The 19,760-nt window shown below is 45.3% G+C and overlaps 2 protein-coding genes across 4 annotated transcripts in view; one reads left to right on the top strand and one right to left on the bottom strand.

The window, feature by feature from the left end:
* Window positions 1-526: 526 nt before the first annotated feature.
* Window positions 527-19,760, bottom strand: part of LOC121543160 (Fc receptor-like A) — a 29,408-nt gene continuing 10,174 nt past the window's right edge. Inside the window, exons 10-11 of one of the 2 annotated variants that reach the window (XR_006657134.1) lie at window positions 4,166-4,255; window positions 527-687 (exon numbers count right to left, since the gene is read on the bottom strand). The gene's annotated coding sequence lies outside the window, so the exon portion shown is untranslated. Of the gene's footprint in view, window positions 688-4,108; window positions 4,256-19,760 lie in introns of those variants that run through there. The other variant, XM_045205685.1, reaches the window with a different exon arrangement.
* On the top strand, window positions 8,003-12,078 carry LOC121543148 (urotensin-2 receptor). Of its 2 annotated transcripts, none has more exons than XM_041852852.2 (2): window positions 8,003-8,289; window positions 10,064-12,078. In XM_041852852.2, exon 2 carries the CDS (start codon window positions 10,163-10,165, stop codon window positions 11,315-11,317), a length of 1,155 nt encoding a protein of 384 aa, XP_041708786.2. In that variant the 5' UTR covers window positions 8,003-8,289; window positions 10,064-10,162; the 3' UTR covers window positions 11,318-12,078. The 2 variants fall into 2 exon arrangements, with proteins under 2 accessions (XP_041708786.2, XP_045061625.1); XM_045205690.1 differs by lacking the exon at window positions 8,003-8,289 and adding an exon at window positions 9,270-9,358.

The following is a 19,760-nucleotide window of genomic DNA, read 5'->3' as shown; positions in this document are numbered from 1 at the left end:
ATGTTTCTTCCAACAGCTTTCGAATATGAAAGTTAATGATCAGCACAGCAAATAGAGAGAGAAGGGAGGCATGGTGTTATGGAACAGTTCAATTCAGTGGCATAGCCACTAACAATTTTTTAAAAGCTAATTCAAGCTAAAATATAGGTGTGTTAACTTTGATAAAGGCACTGGATTATGAGCGGTCTTGTTTGCTAAATTAACAAATTATATAGGCAGTGGCATGGTGTATATAGCCATAGAAGCACAGTGACATATGCCTCAATGCAGTCATATTTGTGGCTTATTGGGGGTGTGGCTTTCAGTTAGTTCTTTTTGGCAACCCATCCTGTGAGAGTGAATGTCATTCCAGTTCATCAAATCTGACTAAACTGCTTGCTATGAATTATATCTGATGCCGTTTGCATGTTTAAGTTTAAGACAAATAATGTCCCGTTTGGAACACTGACAAGTAAAGACCATCCTTTCTTTTTTGTCTTTTCTATTTATTTATTTTTTAATCTCAATCTGATTGGGTGGGCCTGTCTCCCAGTGGGCGGGCCTGTCTCCCAGTGGGCGGGCCTGTCTCCCAGTCCGCGGGCCTGTCTCCCAGTGGTCGGGCCTGTCTCCCAGTGGGTTGGCCTGTCTCCCAGTGGGTGGGCCTGTCTCCCAGTGGGCACCCACCCAGGCCCACCCGTTTATACGCACCTGGTTCAATTAAAAGATACATCCCATCATTCAGAACATGCTTCCCCTAAAGATCTGTAATTGGCATTTCCAGCCCAAGGGCAGGCTATGCTTTTTTATAGGGTGTTTCTATGGGTAGAGTAGAGGGAGGGTGCATTAGCAACACATAACCACCAGAGAGCAGATGTCAGCCATTTTTGCAATCATCACCAAAGTGCTTGCAGCAACCAAGGAGGTTTGGCCTTTATATTATGCATGATACACTGCTCAAAAAAATAAAGGGAACACTAAAATAACACATCCTAGATCTGAATGAATGAAATAATCTTATTAAATACTTTTTTCTTTACATAGTTGAATGTTCTGACAACAAAATCACACAAAAATTATCTATGGAAATCAAATTTATCAACCCATTGAGGTCTGGATTTGGAGTCACCCTCAAAATTAAAGTGGAAACCACACTACAGGCTGATCCAACTTTGATGTAATGTCCTTAAAAAAAGTCAAAATGAGGCTCAGTAGTGTGTGTGGCCTCCACGTGTCTGTATGACCTCCCTACAACGCCTGGGCATGCTCCTGATGAGGTGGCGGATGGTCTCCTGAGGGAACTCCTCCCAGACCTGGACTAAAGCATCCGCCAACTCCTGGACAGTCTGTGGTGCAACGTGGCGTTGGTGGATGGAGCGAGACATGATGTCCCAGATGTGCTCAATTGGATTCAGGTCTGGGGAACGGGCGGGCCAGTCCATAGCATCAATGCCTTCCTCTTGCAGGAACAGCTGACACACTCCAGCCACATGAGGTCTAGCATTGTCTTGCATTAGGAGGAACCCAGGGCCAACCGCACCAGCATATGGTCTCATAAGGGGTCTGAGGATCTCATCTCGGTACCTAATGGCAGTCAGGCTACCTCTGGCGAGCACATGGAGGGCTGTGCGGCCCTCCAAAGAAATGCCACCCCACACCATGACTGACCCACCGCCAAACCGGTCATGCTGGAGGATGTTGCAGGCAGCAGAACATTCTCCACGGCGTCTCCAGACTCTGTCACGTCTGTAACATGTGCTCAGCGTGAACCTGCTTTAATCTGTGAAGAGCACAGGGCACCAGTGGCGAATTTGCCAATCTTGGTGTTCTCTGGCAAATGCCAAATGTCCTGCACGGTGTTGGGCTGTAAGCACAACCCCCACCTGTGGACGTCGGGCCCTCATGCCACCCTCATGGAGTCTGTTTCTGACCGTTTGAGCAGACACATGCACATTTGTGGCCTGCTGGAGGTAATTTTGCAGGGCTCTGGCAGTGCTCCTCCTGCTCCTCCTTGCACAAAGGCGGAGGTAGCAGTCCTGCTGCTGGGTTGTTGCCCTCCTACAGCCTCCTCCACGTCTCCTGATGTACTGGCCTGTCTCCTGGTAGCGCCTCCATGCTCTGGACACTACACTGACAGACACAGCAAACCTTCTTGCCACAGCTCGCATTGATGTGCCATCCTGGATGAGCTGCACTACCTGAGCCACTTGTGTGGGTTGTAGACTCCGTCTCATGCTACCACTAGAGTGAAAGCACCGCCAGCATTCAAAAGTGACCAAAACATCAGCCAGGAAGCATAGGAACTGAGAAGTGGTCTGTGGTCACCACCTGAAAAACCTGTCCTTTATTGGGGGTGTCTTGCTAATTGCCTATAATTTCCACCTGTTGTCTATTCCATTTGCACAACAGCATGTGACATTTATTGTCAATCAGTGTTCCTTCCTAAGTGGACAGTTTGATTTCACAGAAGTGTGATTGACTTGGAGTTACATTGTGTTGTTTAAGTGTTCCCTTTATTTTTTTGAGCAGTGTAGTATAAACTACTTAACAGGGAATCTAAGCCCTATTTCCCTCTGCCTTGGGAGAACATTCCATTTATTTGAGCATTTTCGAGTCACTTTCCTCTCTGGGCTTGTTTCAGAGTATAAGGGTTTCTTTTTTTGTGATTGACACTAAATATATTACATTCTACACCAATACTATTATTATTACATCATTATTACATTAAAATGATCATAATAGATAGTTAAACAACTGTTACATTAATAAATGCTTTATAACCCTCTCAGCATCTGGGAGAAAGAAGACAAGACGGATATGTCCAATAGTTCCACTGGTCTGCTCATCACAGTGCTGGAGACCAACTCCCTCCTCGCCAGTAAGACCTTGGCTGCAGAGATAAGATTCCACAGGGGCTTACTAAAGTTCTGATCTGACTTCTGCAGATGGGGCAAAGAGAGACTCAGGCCCAGTAACAGTTTCCAGATTTTGTCATGGTCACAGAATGTCCAAATCAAATGCTCCAGGATTCAGGAGGAGGAGAGAACATCTTGGTTCAATCTGTGGCGTTAAGGTTCTCCAGACTTCACTGCCTGTCAAAAGAGACTAGAAACTTCATATGTAAGTGATTCAGCAATAAGCATTTCACATGACTCCTGTGGGATGCCACATCCAACATGATCTCACAAACTCACTGCTATATTTGACGTTTGTCCAAAAGACACAAACATCGATTTGCGAGGCTGCAGTCAAATGTCCAATAACGCTGTCAACCTTTCCACAGAGACTGGCCACATCATTGTTGCTCTGAATGAATGGGACAGTAGCAATTGAGGGGGAAAGGACTACCAATATGGAGGTAACTCTTCCTGTGCCATAAAGATCTAGACCTATTGGCAGAGGCCAGTCTCGCTGAAAGAAATATCGGCATCTGTTGTGCTGGTAAATGACAACCCAATAAAGCCAAAACAACCCTTGCTCTGTGGATTAGTGAAAGTGAAACGTCTTGTTTAGAGCACTACACAGGCCTGTGGGCGGGGGGGATCAATAACTCATCGTGAGCGAGGCTAATCAGCCGGAAGAAACAACCGTTTGTCACGCAGGAAAGATGTCCGCCCATTTAATTATTAGTATGGGAAGCCGGCCAACAGGTGGGCAATTTGTCAGTCAGTCGCTAAGAAACAGGAATAAATTAATTAACATAATGAAGATATAGCGCAAGGACAGCACGAGGAGCCGTTGGTGATTATTTGGTGTATTTTAATTTCTGTCATGAGAGGCTACTAACATTACATCACTTGTGACTACCGCTCACAGATGCTGATATGAAGAAAAATAAAAAAAACTGTTTTTCCAAGGAGAGTGTGTGTGTGTGGTTTCAAGCTCAGTTATGTTTTTATAGTCATAACCTCTGGAACTCCCAGCAGTAGCCTACAAAGACACCTCAGAAGGATTGTGGGTCCCATGGTAGGCTTAACACCTGATTTACAGCTGCCTACAGAACACTGTATGAATTACATACATCAGACACACACGTGACATTCATCAGAACAATACGGATGACTGTTGGCTGTCATAAAATACTGAAATATAATGTCTGTTGTCATTATCATGGTCATGACAGCCTGATATGGCCACTGTGACAGCTGCCTCAAGAATATGGTTCCTACCTTGGCATATTACAACTTACCTCTGTCATCCAAGGGTTTAGACCAGCCAGGTTCTCAGGTGATGTCCATCTCGAAGCGACAGCTAGATTCAGGTCCCTTCCAGACAAAACCTAATAAAACGTAAATGTAACGTTATAGAGCATAGATGTGATCAGCACAACAATGGTTGAGAGGAGAATGAAGCCCCCGGTTTGGGGTCAGTTCCAATGACGAAATAAATAGATATTAGGTCAGAAAATAAGATATTACATAATTGATCTGGACACATATCTGAATTAGGTTATTCCTTCGTCCCTCAAATGTTCAATGAAACAACTGTAGAGTGGGTTAAGATGCCGCAGTCATAGCTCAAGTGCATGTAATTAGAGATTACACCAGACAGGACTGTCATGTAAACAGATAGATTGATGGGCTGGACGTGTACCACAGAAGGACATATGCAGCATACCATCTCAAGTTACCTTCCCTTCTCATCCCTCTCTCATCTCCCCTTCTCTCCATTTCTCCCCTCTTGTCGTTCTCAATTTTTTCCTCATTTGTCTGAGCCAACATTGACACCTCTAACTACTTCCATACCCCTTCATCTCTATCTTTGTCTCTAACTCTGTCCACTTGAGAGCCAGAGCAGTAGGCACCCAGAGCATCCAAACTCTGTCCCATCTTTTACCTTTCCTTTTACACTTCTACCTTTCTTCATCCCTGTCTATATACATTGTATCACCATTTCAATCCATGGTTCTGTCTGTATCGGAGCAAACCTATGTCCCTGTACTCCTCCTATCCCCACTCCCTCCTAGCCCCTGTCCCTCCTAGCCCCTCTCCCTCCTAGCCCCTGTCCCTCCTAGCCCCTCTCCCTCCTAGCCCCACTCCCTCCTAGCCCCTGTCCCTCCTAGCCCCTCTCCCTCCTAGCCCCACTCCCTCCTAGCCCCTCTCCCTCCTAGCCCCTGTCCCTCCTAGCCCCTGTCCATCCTAGCCCCCCTTCCTCCAAGCCCCTGTCCCTCCTAGCCCCTCTCCCCCTCCCCTCCCTCCTAGCCCCTGTCCCTCCTAGCCCCCTCCCTCCAAGCCCCTCTCCCTCCTAGCCCCTCTCCCCTCCCCTCCCTCCTAGCCCCTCTCCCTCCTAGCCCCTATCCCTCCTAGCCCCTCTCCCCCTCTCTTCTAGCCCCTCTCCCTCCTAGCCCCACTCCCTCCTAGCCCCTGTCCCTCCTATCCCCTCTCCTCCTCCCCTCCCTCCTAGCCCCTCTCCCCCCTCTCTTCTAGCCCCTCTCCCTCCTAGCCCCTCTCCCTCCTAACCCCTCTCCCTCCTAGCCCCTGTCCCTCCTAGCCCCTCTCCCCCTCCCCTCTCTTCTAGCCCCTCTCCCTCCTAGCCCCTCTCCCTCCTAGCCCCTCTCCCCCTACTTTGGCATGCCCGTGCCAGGTATTTGTTCAAATTCCTCCCACCCTGCGGGGCTAGGTATGTCGTCTTTACGGCCTGTCTCAGTCTGTCTTGAGTTCTCTTGCTAACACACGTATGGGACATCAAGACCAGACCTCTGCATTGGTATCACATACAATAATCATGCTAGGAGGCTTACAGTCCACCGTTTAATACTACCACACACAGCCAGCCAGGTCAATGTGGCTGAGTTGCTAGGGGCAGAGTGGTGCTGGCAGACCCAAGATGGTGGTTTCAATTCCCGCACATAAGCCTGAATGTGAGTTAGAAGTTTCTTCTATGCTTAATGACCAAATCATTGCTATTTGAACTTCTTTCTGACATGGAAATATGTTGTTAGAGGCACTAGCTGCCGTACTGTAATTCAGAATTCAGACATCCCACCACCATATAAAGCTGTGTGTGTGTGTGAGAGAGAGGCTGTGTGTGTGTGTGTGTGTGTGTTTGGGTGTGTGTGTGTGTAGTATTGACATTGGGCTGAAGTTGAAGTGTGTTTGTTATTGCAGCGCTCTACGAAATGACAGCAAATAACGACGTCTCACTGGTGTGTCAGCACGTCTGTCCGTCTGCCTCCTGTCCTGTAAAGCCTCATGAGTCACACATTTTTACTGGAAGATACTGGAACTAACATGCATATCAAGATCAGTGTGTATGTGTAATCTAGCTACTTATTCAATATACAGTATGTTGCGGCAGAATGTTGCAGATTGTAGTTGTGTCTGTTGGATTGGCGCAATTGAGGATTGATTCCTTTTGGGGTCGATAAAGTTACATTTTCATATTTTAGTCATTTAGCAGATGCTTTTATCCAGAGCGACTTACAGGAGCAATTAGGATTAAGTGCCTTGCTCAAGGGCACATCAACATATTTTTTCCACCTTGTTGGCTCTGGGATTCAAACCAGCAACCTTTCAGTTACTGGCCCAACGCTCTAACCGCTAGGCTATCTGCCACCCTTTACCTTATCTTATTCAGTCCCAATTGGGTGATTGACTTTGTAGTTGAAGAAACACACCAGTGTAAATTTCACTGAAAGACTATTCTCGTGCGTCATCGTGATTCTTACTAGAAGGAGCATGTCCATTAAACCCTTGTACCCTAATGTCTGTAATGAATGTACAATTTAGTTCATTCATAGCAACAATGTTGGTACAATATGTATTGTACTCTAGTCTAGTGTACCCACCATTGGTTTTGTTCTTGTGCTGTTAATAATTGTGTCATGTCATGTTGTTATAAAGTAATTAGGCCTACTGTTTACTGCACTGGCAGGATAAATATTGCATAATTCATTTCAAAGTGATTCACTGATTCACAGTGAATGGCATTAGTATGTCTTGGCCTAGGCTATGAGGGAGCAAGATACTGTACATTTAAGTATTTGTAGTAATATAACATCCTATATAAAATACAATTGCTTTTTATTTCAGTAAAGGGTTCTTAAGATAAATATTTATTTGACTTTAAAAGGGATGTTCTTGATCTCTTAATTGAAAGGTTGGTATTCTTTTTTACCCTCCAACAGTAATCTTTTTGCTGAGTAATCTCATCAGAATGCCAGATCCCCAACTTATTCCTCCTCTTGGAATCACAGCTGAGACCAAAGCATCCAGCTGATATAAATCTACAATGCTATACTTTATGGAGGACTTTTAACATTTAGACATCATATATCCCTGACTCATTGGCATCTGAAATGTACCGCAGTCTGATTTTGAGGTACCATTTATGGTCAAATGCTTGAATTCTGAAATCTTTCCAGGAGGTTTATCTGGACCTGGCTCAAAAATATTGAACCTATTATATCAAAATATTATCTTGCAACAACACTGTTCAACCCTCACCTTCTCTTTCCAGCAGATACAGCTAATCTAAAAACGCACATAGTAACACAAGAAAGCCCAGTTCAAGTGTAAAGGAGCCCATTGTTTTGACCATAATATGAAATGTTAGGCTGTAAATACAGAACACTTCATATAAACCTAAAGTATTGCAAGACACACTCATTCAAGCAAACAATAGGTTACATTTCCAAATGGATACATTAATTCAATTTAGAATAGAATAAATATTATCTAGATATGCAATAGAGAAGCTTGAAGGTTGCCCAAACCTCTGAAGGTTGTCCAGATTTTCACCATTTGACAATCACCATTTACTGTAAGTACTTGATTATAGGCTGCATGAATGACAGCCATAATAGTTACTTTAACCACGAGCTTTAATAACTGACTAATAAAACCAGATGTCCAATATAATAAATAAAACAAACCACAACAAATGTTCAGCCAAAGTATGGAACTCTATGTGTCAACAATATATGAGTAAAGGGTGAAAGACCTCTCTCTCTCTCTCCCTATCATTCTCTTCCTCTACTCTGTGAGTGGGTCTGTTTCTCCTCCTTCCCCTCCCGTGGACTCGTAGACACACCAGAGACTGGGCCGAGGGGGCGAGAGCCACACTATGAGGAGGGAGAGGAGAGGAGAGGAGACATAGCCTAGCGGGGCATAAAGTTATGAGGAACGAATTTAGATACATCAACCATCACCTGTCTGACAACAAGTAATACATAATTTAGAAGATTTTTCTAAAGACAAATACTGGACCAACTATAGGCCTATGTGGATTTTTAAATGGAAACTGAATCGGACATTCAGACAAATGAAATGGATTATGATGTGATTTGCAACTACCGGAATTGGATTGAATAAGGTAAAGACAACTCAAAACATTATATAGCCTATTTGCGTATTTGTTGTCTTGGGTAGAGCCATCTGTAATAAAGGGCTCTGGTCTTGGATATTCACTTCTGTGGAAGAATTGTCTAATGCTGGGTGGATAGCCTACCTATTCATCTGACCATTTAGCCTAGAGAATTTATTATGAATAATTAACAAGTCATCATTAGGCCTACACTACTCTTAAATCAGTCATTTCAGATATGCAGATGTCACTGTGTTGACAGTAGGCCTAGCTTAGGCCTGTTTGTCAAAAATAAAATAAAATTCAAATGTAAGTTATCTGATTAAATTTAATATTTTGAACTTGCACAAATATTTTCATAAAATAATACCTGCCACCTACATTTAGAAGGCCTAGCCTATTAGTTTTAGATTATGATGTGGTAGCCTTGGCATAACATTTTTAGAAAGCAAAATTAGGCTAAAATATTAAACAATATCTAAGCATCAATCTAAGGAAAGAAACCTCCAGTGAAAATGCAGCAGTCTGAATGAAATGTCCATGTGTCAGAGATATTAACAGAGATGTTATTTAAAGGGACACCTTAAACCCGGTGGGGCATGCGCCACAGCGGGGTTTCGGCAGGCCCTCCATAGTTCAACAGTAGCTCTTAACCTCGGTACTGGCGGAGCCAACATGTGTCATAGGCTTTTTTCTGCACTCTAGTTTTACCCCCTAGAGTCTGCTCTGATGTTACCGCATACAATTACAGTCACCACAATTACCACTACACCGAGAGCTATAAGTTGGGTTGGATAGGTTATTTGGATTCACCTATAGGAAACCACGTTGCAAACAAGTCTATACTAGTGTGTTTATAACAAGTATTAACTTCTTATAATTAGCCTAATGTAATTTCGCAATGTTTTGTTTAATAAAACAGTGGTTTTCAAACCTCATTTTATGTCCTAATAAATCACCGATTGCCAAACAAAACCTGATATTGTATTGCCTACAGCATGGGTTACCTCTGTCTCCTGTCTTACTCTTAGATCACCAGCCACAGCGGTGTAGCAAGCCGATGGAATTTCATAAGCCGGTGAGGAATATGTTCTGTTAAGTAAAAAATGTGGTGACAGCGTGACGCCCGAGTCTCCGCATTCTCGTGACCCCGGTGTGCAAATGCGCACGTTGAAATAAATCTAGCAAGGGCCGAAAAACGCGTCAGCTTGCTTGCCTTCATGTTCAACTTCAAGAGGCGCGCGGTGAACATTTTTATGCGTCGGTTCCCCATTTAGTTTCGTGCCATGAAATCGTTGCCCATCTCCAGCCGTGTGACCTTAACAGCAGTGCAGCGGGTTCATCAGTAGATTTATGGCCTACAATTGGCTCTATACCCCTACACAGAAAAGCCTATTAATTATTTTATGAAACAGTGTGAAAAAGCACTATAAATTTATCTAGAATTGAAGCTTTGCCAATATGACTCCTATGATGATGCCTTTCTAAATTGCATCTGTTACTGGGCCTACCACACAAATACATTGACAGAACATTAATCCATATGCCAAAAACAAAATGCCCAAAAAGAGGCAGAATACAGTTGTGTGGTAAATAATTAAATGCAATAAATGGTTTTGAGAAGGCCATTTACGGTGTTTCAATGCTAATAAGTATAACTTTCTCCGCTCCCATTTTCCCTTTCTCAACCATGCTCCCCATCTCCCTCTTTCTACCTCCCCCCCACCCCCACTATCTTTCCCTACTTCTTACCATTGTCCACCACCAAAACCCTCCCATCCAGCCAAGTCGACTCAAAATAATAGTTCCTCTCCCTCTGACATTTATATAAACCCAGCTAACCTTCACACCACCACCATTTCAGAAGTCTCAACTAAAAAGTATGGATTTCTCTAGCTCCCTACCTCCCTCACCTTCTCCATCCTACACTTCCCCCCTCATCCCAAACTCCTCCTTCCCCTCCTCTCCATCCATCTCTCATTCCCCCAGCCTGGCCTCAACAGCTCTCTTCTGCTCCCTCCTGTCCCTCCTGGCTCTCCTGGGCATTGGGGGGAACCTTTACACCATGGGCCTCCTCCTCAGACGCAGGAGAGGCAGAAGGAGGCGAGGATGTTCTAGATGCTGTTTAGGAGGGAGAGGAGTACCGTTACCATCCTGCCTCTCCTCCTCTTCTCCCCCCTCCCTCTCCCCTTCCTCCTCTCCCACCTCCTCCTCTTCCTCAACTTCCCTCCATCTCCAGGTGCTGAGTCTAGCTCTGGCGGACCTCCTCTACCTCTTCACGGCTCCCTTCATCGTGTACGACAGCCTGGCGGCTGACTGGGCGTTTGGGGAGCTGGGCTGTCGCCTCCTCTTCAGCCTGGACCTGATCACCCTGCACGCCTCCATCTACACCCTTACCGCCATGAGTCTGGACCGCTACCGGGCTGTGGCCAACCCACTGGCCACCTCGTCCTCCCCCTCCTCTGGGCTACTCCGTGTGGGCCTAGCGTGGGGCCTGGCGGTGGCCCTCAGCCTGCCCATGATGATCACCCTCCACCTGGAGTACGGAGATGAGGGCCAGCTGTGTGTCCCTGCCTGGGACGAGCAGAGCTCCAAGGTGTATATGAGCGTGCTGTTCTGTACCAGTATGATAGGCCCGGGGCTGGCCATCGGGGCGCTGTATGCTACTCTGGGCCGTCTCTACTGGGTGTCCCAGACCCGGCCCTGGGCCAGTGGTAGTGGGGGTAGCACGTCCTACCCTCCGCGGGCCCCAAGGCCCAAGGTCCTGCTCCTCATCCTGGGGATAGTCCTGGCCTTCTGGGCCTGTTTCCTGCCCTTCTGGGTGTGGCAGCTGCTGCCGCTATACCGGCCCGACATGCTGCGGACAGTACCGGTGGGTACCCAGGTGACGGTGAACCGGATCCTAACGGGGCTGACGTACGGGAACTCATGCGTGAACCCGTTCTTCTACACGCTGCTCACAGGGGGGAAACGCAGGAGGAACAGGCAGACACCGACGTCAGCGAATCAGCTCTGTCGCAAGAGCAGTCCGCAATAGTGTTAGTGACAACACAGACAGTCCGGTACAACAGACTGCAATGGGGGCTGGTGGGGGCTGCTTACAAACTGTCCGATTCAAACACCCCCGTCTCCCCGTGAAATATCACAGGGTATTTCACTGTGTGATTGTTACTCCATAAGAACTATACCAAAGATAGCACTTTGTGTGCACGTTTGTGATCGGACCATATTTCCTATTTGGAGATTAAAAATGTGACTTGGGCTGAGCGAAAATACAATCTCTGTTGTGTCAAAGCTTCAAAACTGTTTAGGAGAAATATTTCATTGATTGTATGAATTTTCTAAAATACATACACATAGGGGCCATGAGTGGAGTATGACAACAGGGAAGCAGAGTTTGTGTGTTATGTTATCATTTAGGGGGCTTTCGTGGACCCGTGCATTTCCAGTAAAATTACAACGCTCTTCTATAAGTCTGGAATGCCATCAAAGAAAATGTTTTGCTTTTGAACAGCAACTGACTGTCACTGGTCATGACATATTTGGAGAGTTTTCTTTAAAAAGTTGTTTATTGACACAGAGATGATGTTTAAGGGGGTAGACAGGACCTTGTGTCATGCACCCGTAAAGCTTGATATGCTTTTAAAACTACAGACCTTTTTTATTATCAATACCTGCATGTTGGGTTTGGAGTTTTATTTTGTAATGAACTGTGCAATGCTTTGCATGGTGATGATGACACCTGTATTTATATCCAGTTTGATGTGTATAATATTATATAATATATAACCTGAAATAAAAAACATGCTTTATACACTTGAGTCTATGTCACAGGTTTTTTGTTCCATAGAGGAGAGGATGTGTTCCTCCTTGACCCCTCAGAAAACATAACTGAAAATGCAGATCCCACGGTTTTATGGTGTTTATGACCATAGCAGATGAGGAGAGGGGAGAGAAAGAGAGATAGCCAGAGAGAGAGAGACAGTGAGAAAATGAGGGATGGTCAGAGAGAGGGAGCAAAGCAAGGGGGAAGGAGGGGGACAGAAGGCGAGAAGGAGAAGGAGCGACAGAAAGAGAGAGAGAGAAAAAAGCAGTGAAGGGTTGGCCAAGAAGAAAGTGCGGAGTGGAAAAATCCCTGGGTTTGAGTTTGCACTCATACTTTTATTTGTGTGTCTGTGTCAGCGTGTCTGTGAGTCTCTCAGGTCTTCCTCTTCCCTGTGTGTGTTCGCTGGGCAGTCTCTCTCTGTGTGTCTCCCTGTAGAAACGGCCTGTCTGTCTGTGTCTGGCTCAAACACTGACTGTACTGTACACCCAACAAAACCCTGCGGCTCTTTGATGCAGATGAGCAAATATTATTGTTTGACAGAGAGGAGTGAGGTTTGGGGGGGTGGGAGGGATAAGGGGCTGGGTGGTGTTTGGGATAGGGGCTGGGTGGTGTTTGGGGGGTGGAGGTGTACGTGCGTGAAGGAGTTTGTTTAGAAGTATTGCGTGGGTGCATATAAGAGAGGGGAGAAGAACAATGGACTTGGTGACGCAGGTTAGAAAAACTGAAGTAATCAAACTAAATTATAGAGAGATAACATGTAGCATACCTTTTTAATATACAGTGCATTCGGAAAGTATTCAGACCCCTTGACTTTTTCCACATTTTCTTACGTTACAGCCTTATTCTAAAATGGATTAAATAAAAGAAAAATCCTCAGCAATCTACACACAATACCCCATAATGACAAAGCGAAAACAGCTTTTTAGAAATAGCTTATTTACATGAGTATTCAGACCCTTTGCTATGAGACTCGAAATTGAGCTCAGGTGCATCCTGTTTCCATTGATCATCCTTGAGATGTTTCTACAGCTTGATCGGAGTCCACCTGTGGTGAATTCAATTGATTGGACATAATTTGGAAAGGCACACACCTGTCTATATAAGGTCCCACAGTTGACAGTGCATATCAGAGCAAAATACAAGCCATGAGGTCGAAGGAATTGTCCATAGCGCTCCGAGACAGGATTGTGTCGAGGCACAGATCTGAGGAAGGGTACCAAAACATTTTTGCAGCATTGAAGGTCCCCAAGAACACAGTGGCCTCCATCATTCTTAAATGGAAGAAGTTTGGAACCATCAAGACTCTTCCTAGAGCTGGCCGCCCGGACAAAATGAGCAATCGGGGGAGAAGGGCCTTGGTCAGGAAGGTGACCAAAAATCTGACGGTCACTCTGACAGAGCTCTAGAGTTCCTCTGTGGAGATGGGATAACCTTCCAGATGGACAACCATCTCTGCAGCACTCCACCAATCAGGCCTTTATGATAGAGTGGCCAGACGGAAGCCACTTTTTTTATTTAGTCCAGGGGAGGGTCATGTAATTTGTAATCGATTAAATGTCATTTTGGTCATACTGGAATATGTACCAGTATTCTTCCGATGACGAGACCGCCTACAGGGAGGAGGTGAGGGCTCTGGGAGTGTGGTGCCAGGAACATTACCTCTCACTCAACGTCAACAAAACAAAGGAGATGATCGTGGACAGTGACTGTACGTACATACCCCAACCAGAAGCCATGGATTACAGGCAACATCCGCACTGAGCTAAAGAGTAGAGCTGCCGCATTCAAGGAGCGAGACTCTAACCCGGAAGCTTATACGAAGGGAAGCACAGCCGCAAGCTGCCCAGTTACACGAGCCTACCAGACGAGCTAAATTACTTCTATGCTCGATTCGAGGCAAGTAACACTGAAACATGCATGAGAGCATCAGCTGTTCCGGATGACTGTGTGATCACGCTCTCCGTAGCCGATGTGAGTAAGACCTTTAAACAGGTCAACATTCACAAGGCCGCAGGGCCAGACGGATTACCAGGACGTGTACTCCGAGCGTGCGCTGACCAACTGGTAAGTGTCTTCACTGACATTTTCAACCTCTCCCTGTCTGAGTCTGTAATACCAACATGTTTCAAGCAGACCACCATAGTCCATGTGCCCAAGAACACTAAGATAACCTGCCTAAATGACTACCGACCCGTAGCACTCACGTCTGTAGCCTTGAAGTGCTTTGAAAGGCTGGTCATGGCTCACATCAACACCATTATCCCAGAAACCCAATATCCACTCCAATTTACATATTGCCCAAACAATTCCACAGTTGATGCTATCTCTATTGCGCTCTACACTGCCCTTTCACACCTGGACAAAAGGAACACCTATGTGAGAATGCTAATCATTGACTACAGCTCAGCGTTCAACACCATACTGCCCTCAAAGTTCATCACTAATCTAAGGACCCTGGGACTAAACACCTCCCTCTGCAACTGGATCCTGGATTTCCTGATGGGCCGCCCCCAGCTGGTAAGGGTAGGTAACAACACATCCGCCACGCTGATCCTCAACACGGGGGCCCCTTAGGGGTGCGTGCTCAGTCCCCTCCTGTACTCCCTGTTCACTCATGACTGCATGGCCAGGCACGACTCCAACACCATCATTAAGTTTGCCGATGACACAACAGTGGTAGGCCTGATCCCCGACAACGACGAGACAGCCTATAGGGAGGAGGTCAGAGACCTGGACGTGTGGTGCCAGGACAACAACCTCTCCCTCAACGTGATCAAGACAAAGGAGATGATTGTGGACTACAGGATAAAGAAGAGGACCGAGCACGCCCCCATTCTCATCGACGGGGGTGTAGTGGAGCAGGTTGAGAGCTTCAAGTTCCTTGGTGTCCACATCACCAACAAACTAACATGGTCCAAGCACACCAAGACAGTGGTGAAGAGGGCACGACAAAACCTATTCCCCCTAAGGAGACTGACAAGATTTGGCATGGGTCCTCAGATCCTCAAAAGGTTCTACAGCTGCACCATCGAGAGCATCCTGACTGGTTGCATCACTGCCTGGTATGGCAACTGCTCGGCCTCCGACCGCAAGGCACTACAGAGGGTAGTGCGTACGGCCAAGTACATCACTGGGGCCAAGCTTCCTGCCATCCAGGACCTCTATTCCAGGCGGTGTCAGAGGAAGGCCCTAAAAATTGTCAAAGACTTCAGCCACCCTAGTCATAGAATGGTCTCTCTACTACCGCACAGCAAGCAGTCCCGGAGTGCCAAGTCTAGGTCCAAGAGGCTTCTAAACAGCTTCTACCCCCAAGCCATAAGACTCCTGAACATCTAATCAAATGGCTACCCAGACTATTTGCATTGCCCCCCCACCCACCCCTCTTTTATGCTGCTGCTACTCTCTGTTTATTATCTATGAATAGTCACTTTAATAACTCTACCTACATGTACATATTACCCCAATTACCTTGACTAACCGGTGCCCCTGCACATTGACTCGGTACCGGTACCCCCTGTACAGTGGGGGGAAAAAAGTATTTAGTCAGCCACCAATTGTGCAAGTTCTCCCACTTAAAAAGATGAGAGAGGCCTGTAATTTTCATCATAGGTACACGTCAACTATGACAGACAAATTGAGAAGAAAAAAATCCAGAAAATCACATTGTAGGATTTTTTATGAATTTATTTGCAAATTATGGTGGAAAATAAGTATTTGGTCACCTACAAACAAGCAAGATTTCTGGCTCTCACAGACCTGTAACTTCTTCTTTAAGAGGCTCCTCTGTCCTCCACTCGTTACCTGTATTAATGGCACCTGTTTGAACTTGTTATCAGTATAAAAGACACCTGTCCACAACCTCAAACAGTCACACTCCAAACTCCACTATGGCCAAGACCAAAGAGCTGTCAAAGGACACCAGAAACAAAATTGTAGACCTGCACCAGGCTGGGAAGACTGAATCTGCAATAGGTAAGCAGCTTGGTTTGAATAAATCAACTGTGGGAGCAATTATTAGGAAATGGAAGACATACAAGACCACTGATAATCTCCCTCGATCTGGGGCTCCACGCAAGATCTCACCCCGTGGGGTCAAAATGATCACAAGAACGGTGAGCAAAAATCCCAGAACCACACGGGGGGACCTAGTGAATGACCTGCAGAGAGCTGGGACCAAAGTAACAAAGCCTACCATCAGTAACACACTACGCCGCCAGGGACTCAAATCCTGCAGTGCCAGACGTGTCCCCCTGCTTAAGCCAGTACATGTCCAGGCCCGTCTGAAGTTTGCTAGAGTGCATTTGGATGATCCAGAAGATGATTGGGAGAATGTCATATGGTCAGATGAAACCAAAATAGAACTTTTTGGTAAAAACTCAACTCGTCGTGTTTGGAGGACAACGAATGCTGAGTTGTATCCAAAGAACACCATACCTACTGTGAAGCATGGGGGTGGAAACATCATGCTTTGGGGCTGTTTTTCTGCAAAGGGACCAGGACGACTGATCCGTGTAAAGGAAAGAATGAATGGGGCCCATGTATCGTGAGATTTTGAGTGAAAACCTCCTTCCATCAGCAAGGGCATTGAAGATGAAACGTGGCTGGGTCTTTCAGCATGACAATGATCCCAAACACACCCCCCGGGCAACGAAGGAGTGGCTTCGTAAGAAGCATTTCAAGGTCCTGGAGTGGCCTAGCCAGTCTCCAGATCTCAACCCCATAGAAAATCTTTGGAGGGAGTTGAAAGTCCGTGTTGCCCAGCGACAGCCCCAAAACATCACTGCTCTAGAGGAGATCTGCATGGAGGAATGGGCCAAAATACCAGCAACAGTGTGTGAAAACCTTGTGAAGACTTACAGAAAATGTTTGACCTGTGTCATTGCCAACAAAGGGTATATAACAAAGTATTGAGAAACTTTTGTTATTGACCAAATACTTATTTTCCACCATAATTTGCAAATAAATTCATTAAAAATCCTACAATGTGATTTTCTGGATTTGTTTTTCTCATTTTGTCTGTCATAGTTGACGTGTACCTATGATGAAAATTACAGGCCTCTCTCATCTTTTTAAGTGGGAAAACTTGCACAATTGGTGGCTGACTAAATACTTTTTCCCCCCACTGTATATAGCCTCGCTATTGTTATTTTTCTAATTTATTGAAAATGAAATACAGAAATATCTCATTTACATAAATATTCACACACCTGAGACAATACTTTGTAGAAGCACCTTTGGCAGTGATTACAGCTGTGAGTCTTTTCGGGGTAGGTCTCTAAGAGTGTTGCACACCTGGATTGTACAACATTTGCCCATTATTCTTTTCAAAATTCTTCAAGCTCTGTCAAATTGGTTGTTGATCATTGCTAGACAACCATTTTCAGGTCTTATTATAGATTTTCAAGTAGACTTCAGTCAAAACTGTAACTCGGTCACTGAGGAACATTCATAGTCTTCTTGGTAAGCAACCCCAGTGTAGATTTGGCCTTGTGTTTTAGGTTATTGTTCTGCTGAAAGGTGTATTCATCTCCCCATGTCTGGTGGAAAGCAGACTGAATCAGGTTTTCCCTATAGGATTTTGCCTGTGCTTAGCTACATTCCGTTTCTTTTTTATCCTGAAAAACTCTTCAGTCCTTAATGATTACAAGCATACCCATAACATGATGCAGCAACCACTATGCTTGAAAATATGGAGAGTGGTACTCAGTAATGTGCTGTAGTAGATTTGCCCCAAACATAACACTTTGTATTCAGGACAAAAAGTTAATTGCTTTGCCACATTTTTAGCAGTATTACTTTAGTGCCTTGTTGCAAACAGGAATATTTTGGAATATTTGTTTTCTGTACAGGCTTCCTTCTTTTCACTCTGTCAATTATTTTATTTTTATTTTACCTTTATTTAACTAGGCAAGTCAGTTAAGAACAAATTCTTATTTTCAATGACGGCCTACACCGGCCAAACCGGACGACGCTGGGCCAATTGTGCGCCGCCCTATGGGACTCCCAATCACGGCCGGTTGTGATACAGCCTGGAATTGAACCAGGGGGTCTGTAGTGACGCCTCAAGCACTGAGATGCAGTGCCTTAGACCACTGCGCCACTCGGGAGCATTGTGGAGTAACTACAATGTTGTTGATCCATCCAAATTGTTCTCCTATCACAGCCATTAAACTCTCTAACTGTTTTAAAATCACCATTGGCCTCATGGTGAAATCCCTGAGCGGTTTCCTTCCTCTCCGGCAACTGAGTTAGGAAGGACGCCTGTATCTTTGTAGTGACTGGGTGTATTGATACACCATCCAAAGTGTAATTAGTAACTTCACCATGCTTAAAGGGATATTCAATGTCTGCTTTTTTAAAAACCTATCTACCAATATGTGCCCTTCTTTGCGAGGCACTGGAAAACTCCCTGGTCTTTGTGGTTGAATCTGTGTTTGAAATGTACTGCTCAACTGAGGGACCTTACAGATAATTGTATGTGTGGGGTAAAGAGATGAGATAGTCATTCAAAAATCATGTTAAACACTATTATTGCACACAGAGTGAGTCCATGCAACTTATTATGGGACTTGTTAAGCACATTTATACTCCTGAACATATTTAGGCTTGCCATAACAAAGGGGTTGAATACTTATTGACCCAAGTCATTTCAGCTTTTCATTTTTAATTCCTTTGTAAACATTATTCCACTTCAACATGATGGGGTATTTTTTTAAATTCAGGCTGTAACACAACAAAATGTAGAAAAGGTCAAGGGGTGTGAATACTTTCTGAAGGCATTTTCTAAGAAAATGTACTTCCTTCCCATGTTTTGTGCTGCTGGGATTGTGCACAACTAGGCTATACTGCATTACACACAGCAATGGATAGGCTATCCCAATCATGAGCCCTGGCCTGCCCTGTTCTTGCTGATGTAAGACCTAAAGCTTTTTGTGCTGCCTAACCAATGGCTGTGCTGTGTACAGTGGCACTTCAGGAGGCGAGTCAAAGGCTTCTTCCGGAAATACATGTTATTTGTCAAAAAAATGCAATATCTGTGTGCACGGACTTGGCCTACTGATGTTCTGTTCTGTTTAAGAGGGAGAGCATGAAGATGAGAAGGAGGACCGGAGTTAAGCTTGCTACTGCTAGGATTTCTTTTAATGAAAACAATATGTTTCGTTGCCCATTAGCGTGCCGTCTTTAGCCAACTCTCTTGCCAACTCTCTTGCTATCTCTCTCAGAATGACCTTCTTGATCCAAACCAGTCAGGTTTCAAGACTGGTCATTCAATTGAGACTGCTCTTCTCTGTGTCACGGAGGCTCTCCGCACTGCTCAAGCTAACTCTCTCTCCTCTGCTCTTGTCCTTCTAGACCTGTCTGCTGCCTTTGATACTGTGTTGGTTCCATTCTTTATTCATGGCTGTGTTCTTAGGCAAAATTGTGAGTGAGCCCACTCCCTTGGCTGAGAAGCAACCCCACACATGAATGGTCTCAGGATGCTTTACGGTTGGCATGACACAGGACTGATGGTAGCGCTCACCTTGTCTTCTCCGGACAAGCTTTTTTTCCGGATCCCCCAAACAATCGGAAAGGGGATTCATCAGAGAAAATGACTTTACCCCAGTCCTCAGCAGTCCAATCCCTGTACCTTTTGTAGAATATCAGTCTGTCC

This window comes from Coregonus clupeaformis, chromosome 20, assembly GCF_020615455.1.
Source record: "Coregonus clupeaformis isolate EN_2021a chromosome 20, ASM2061545v1, whole genome shotgun sequence".
NCBI lineage: Eukaryota > Metazoa > Chordata > Actinopteri > Salmoniformes > Salmonidae > Coregonus > Coregonus clupeaformis.
Note: the sequence above shows the minus strand (reverse complement) of the source record. Positions and strands in the feature narration are given on the sequence as shown.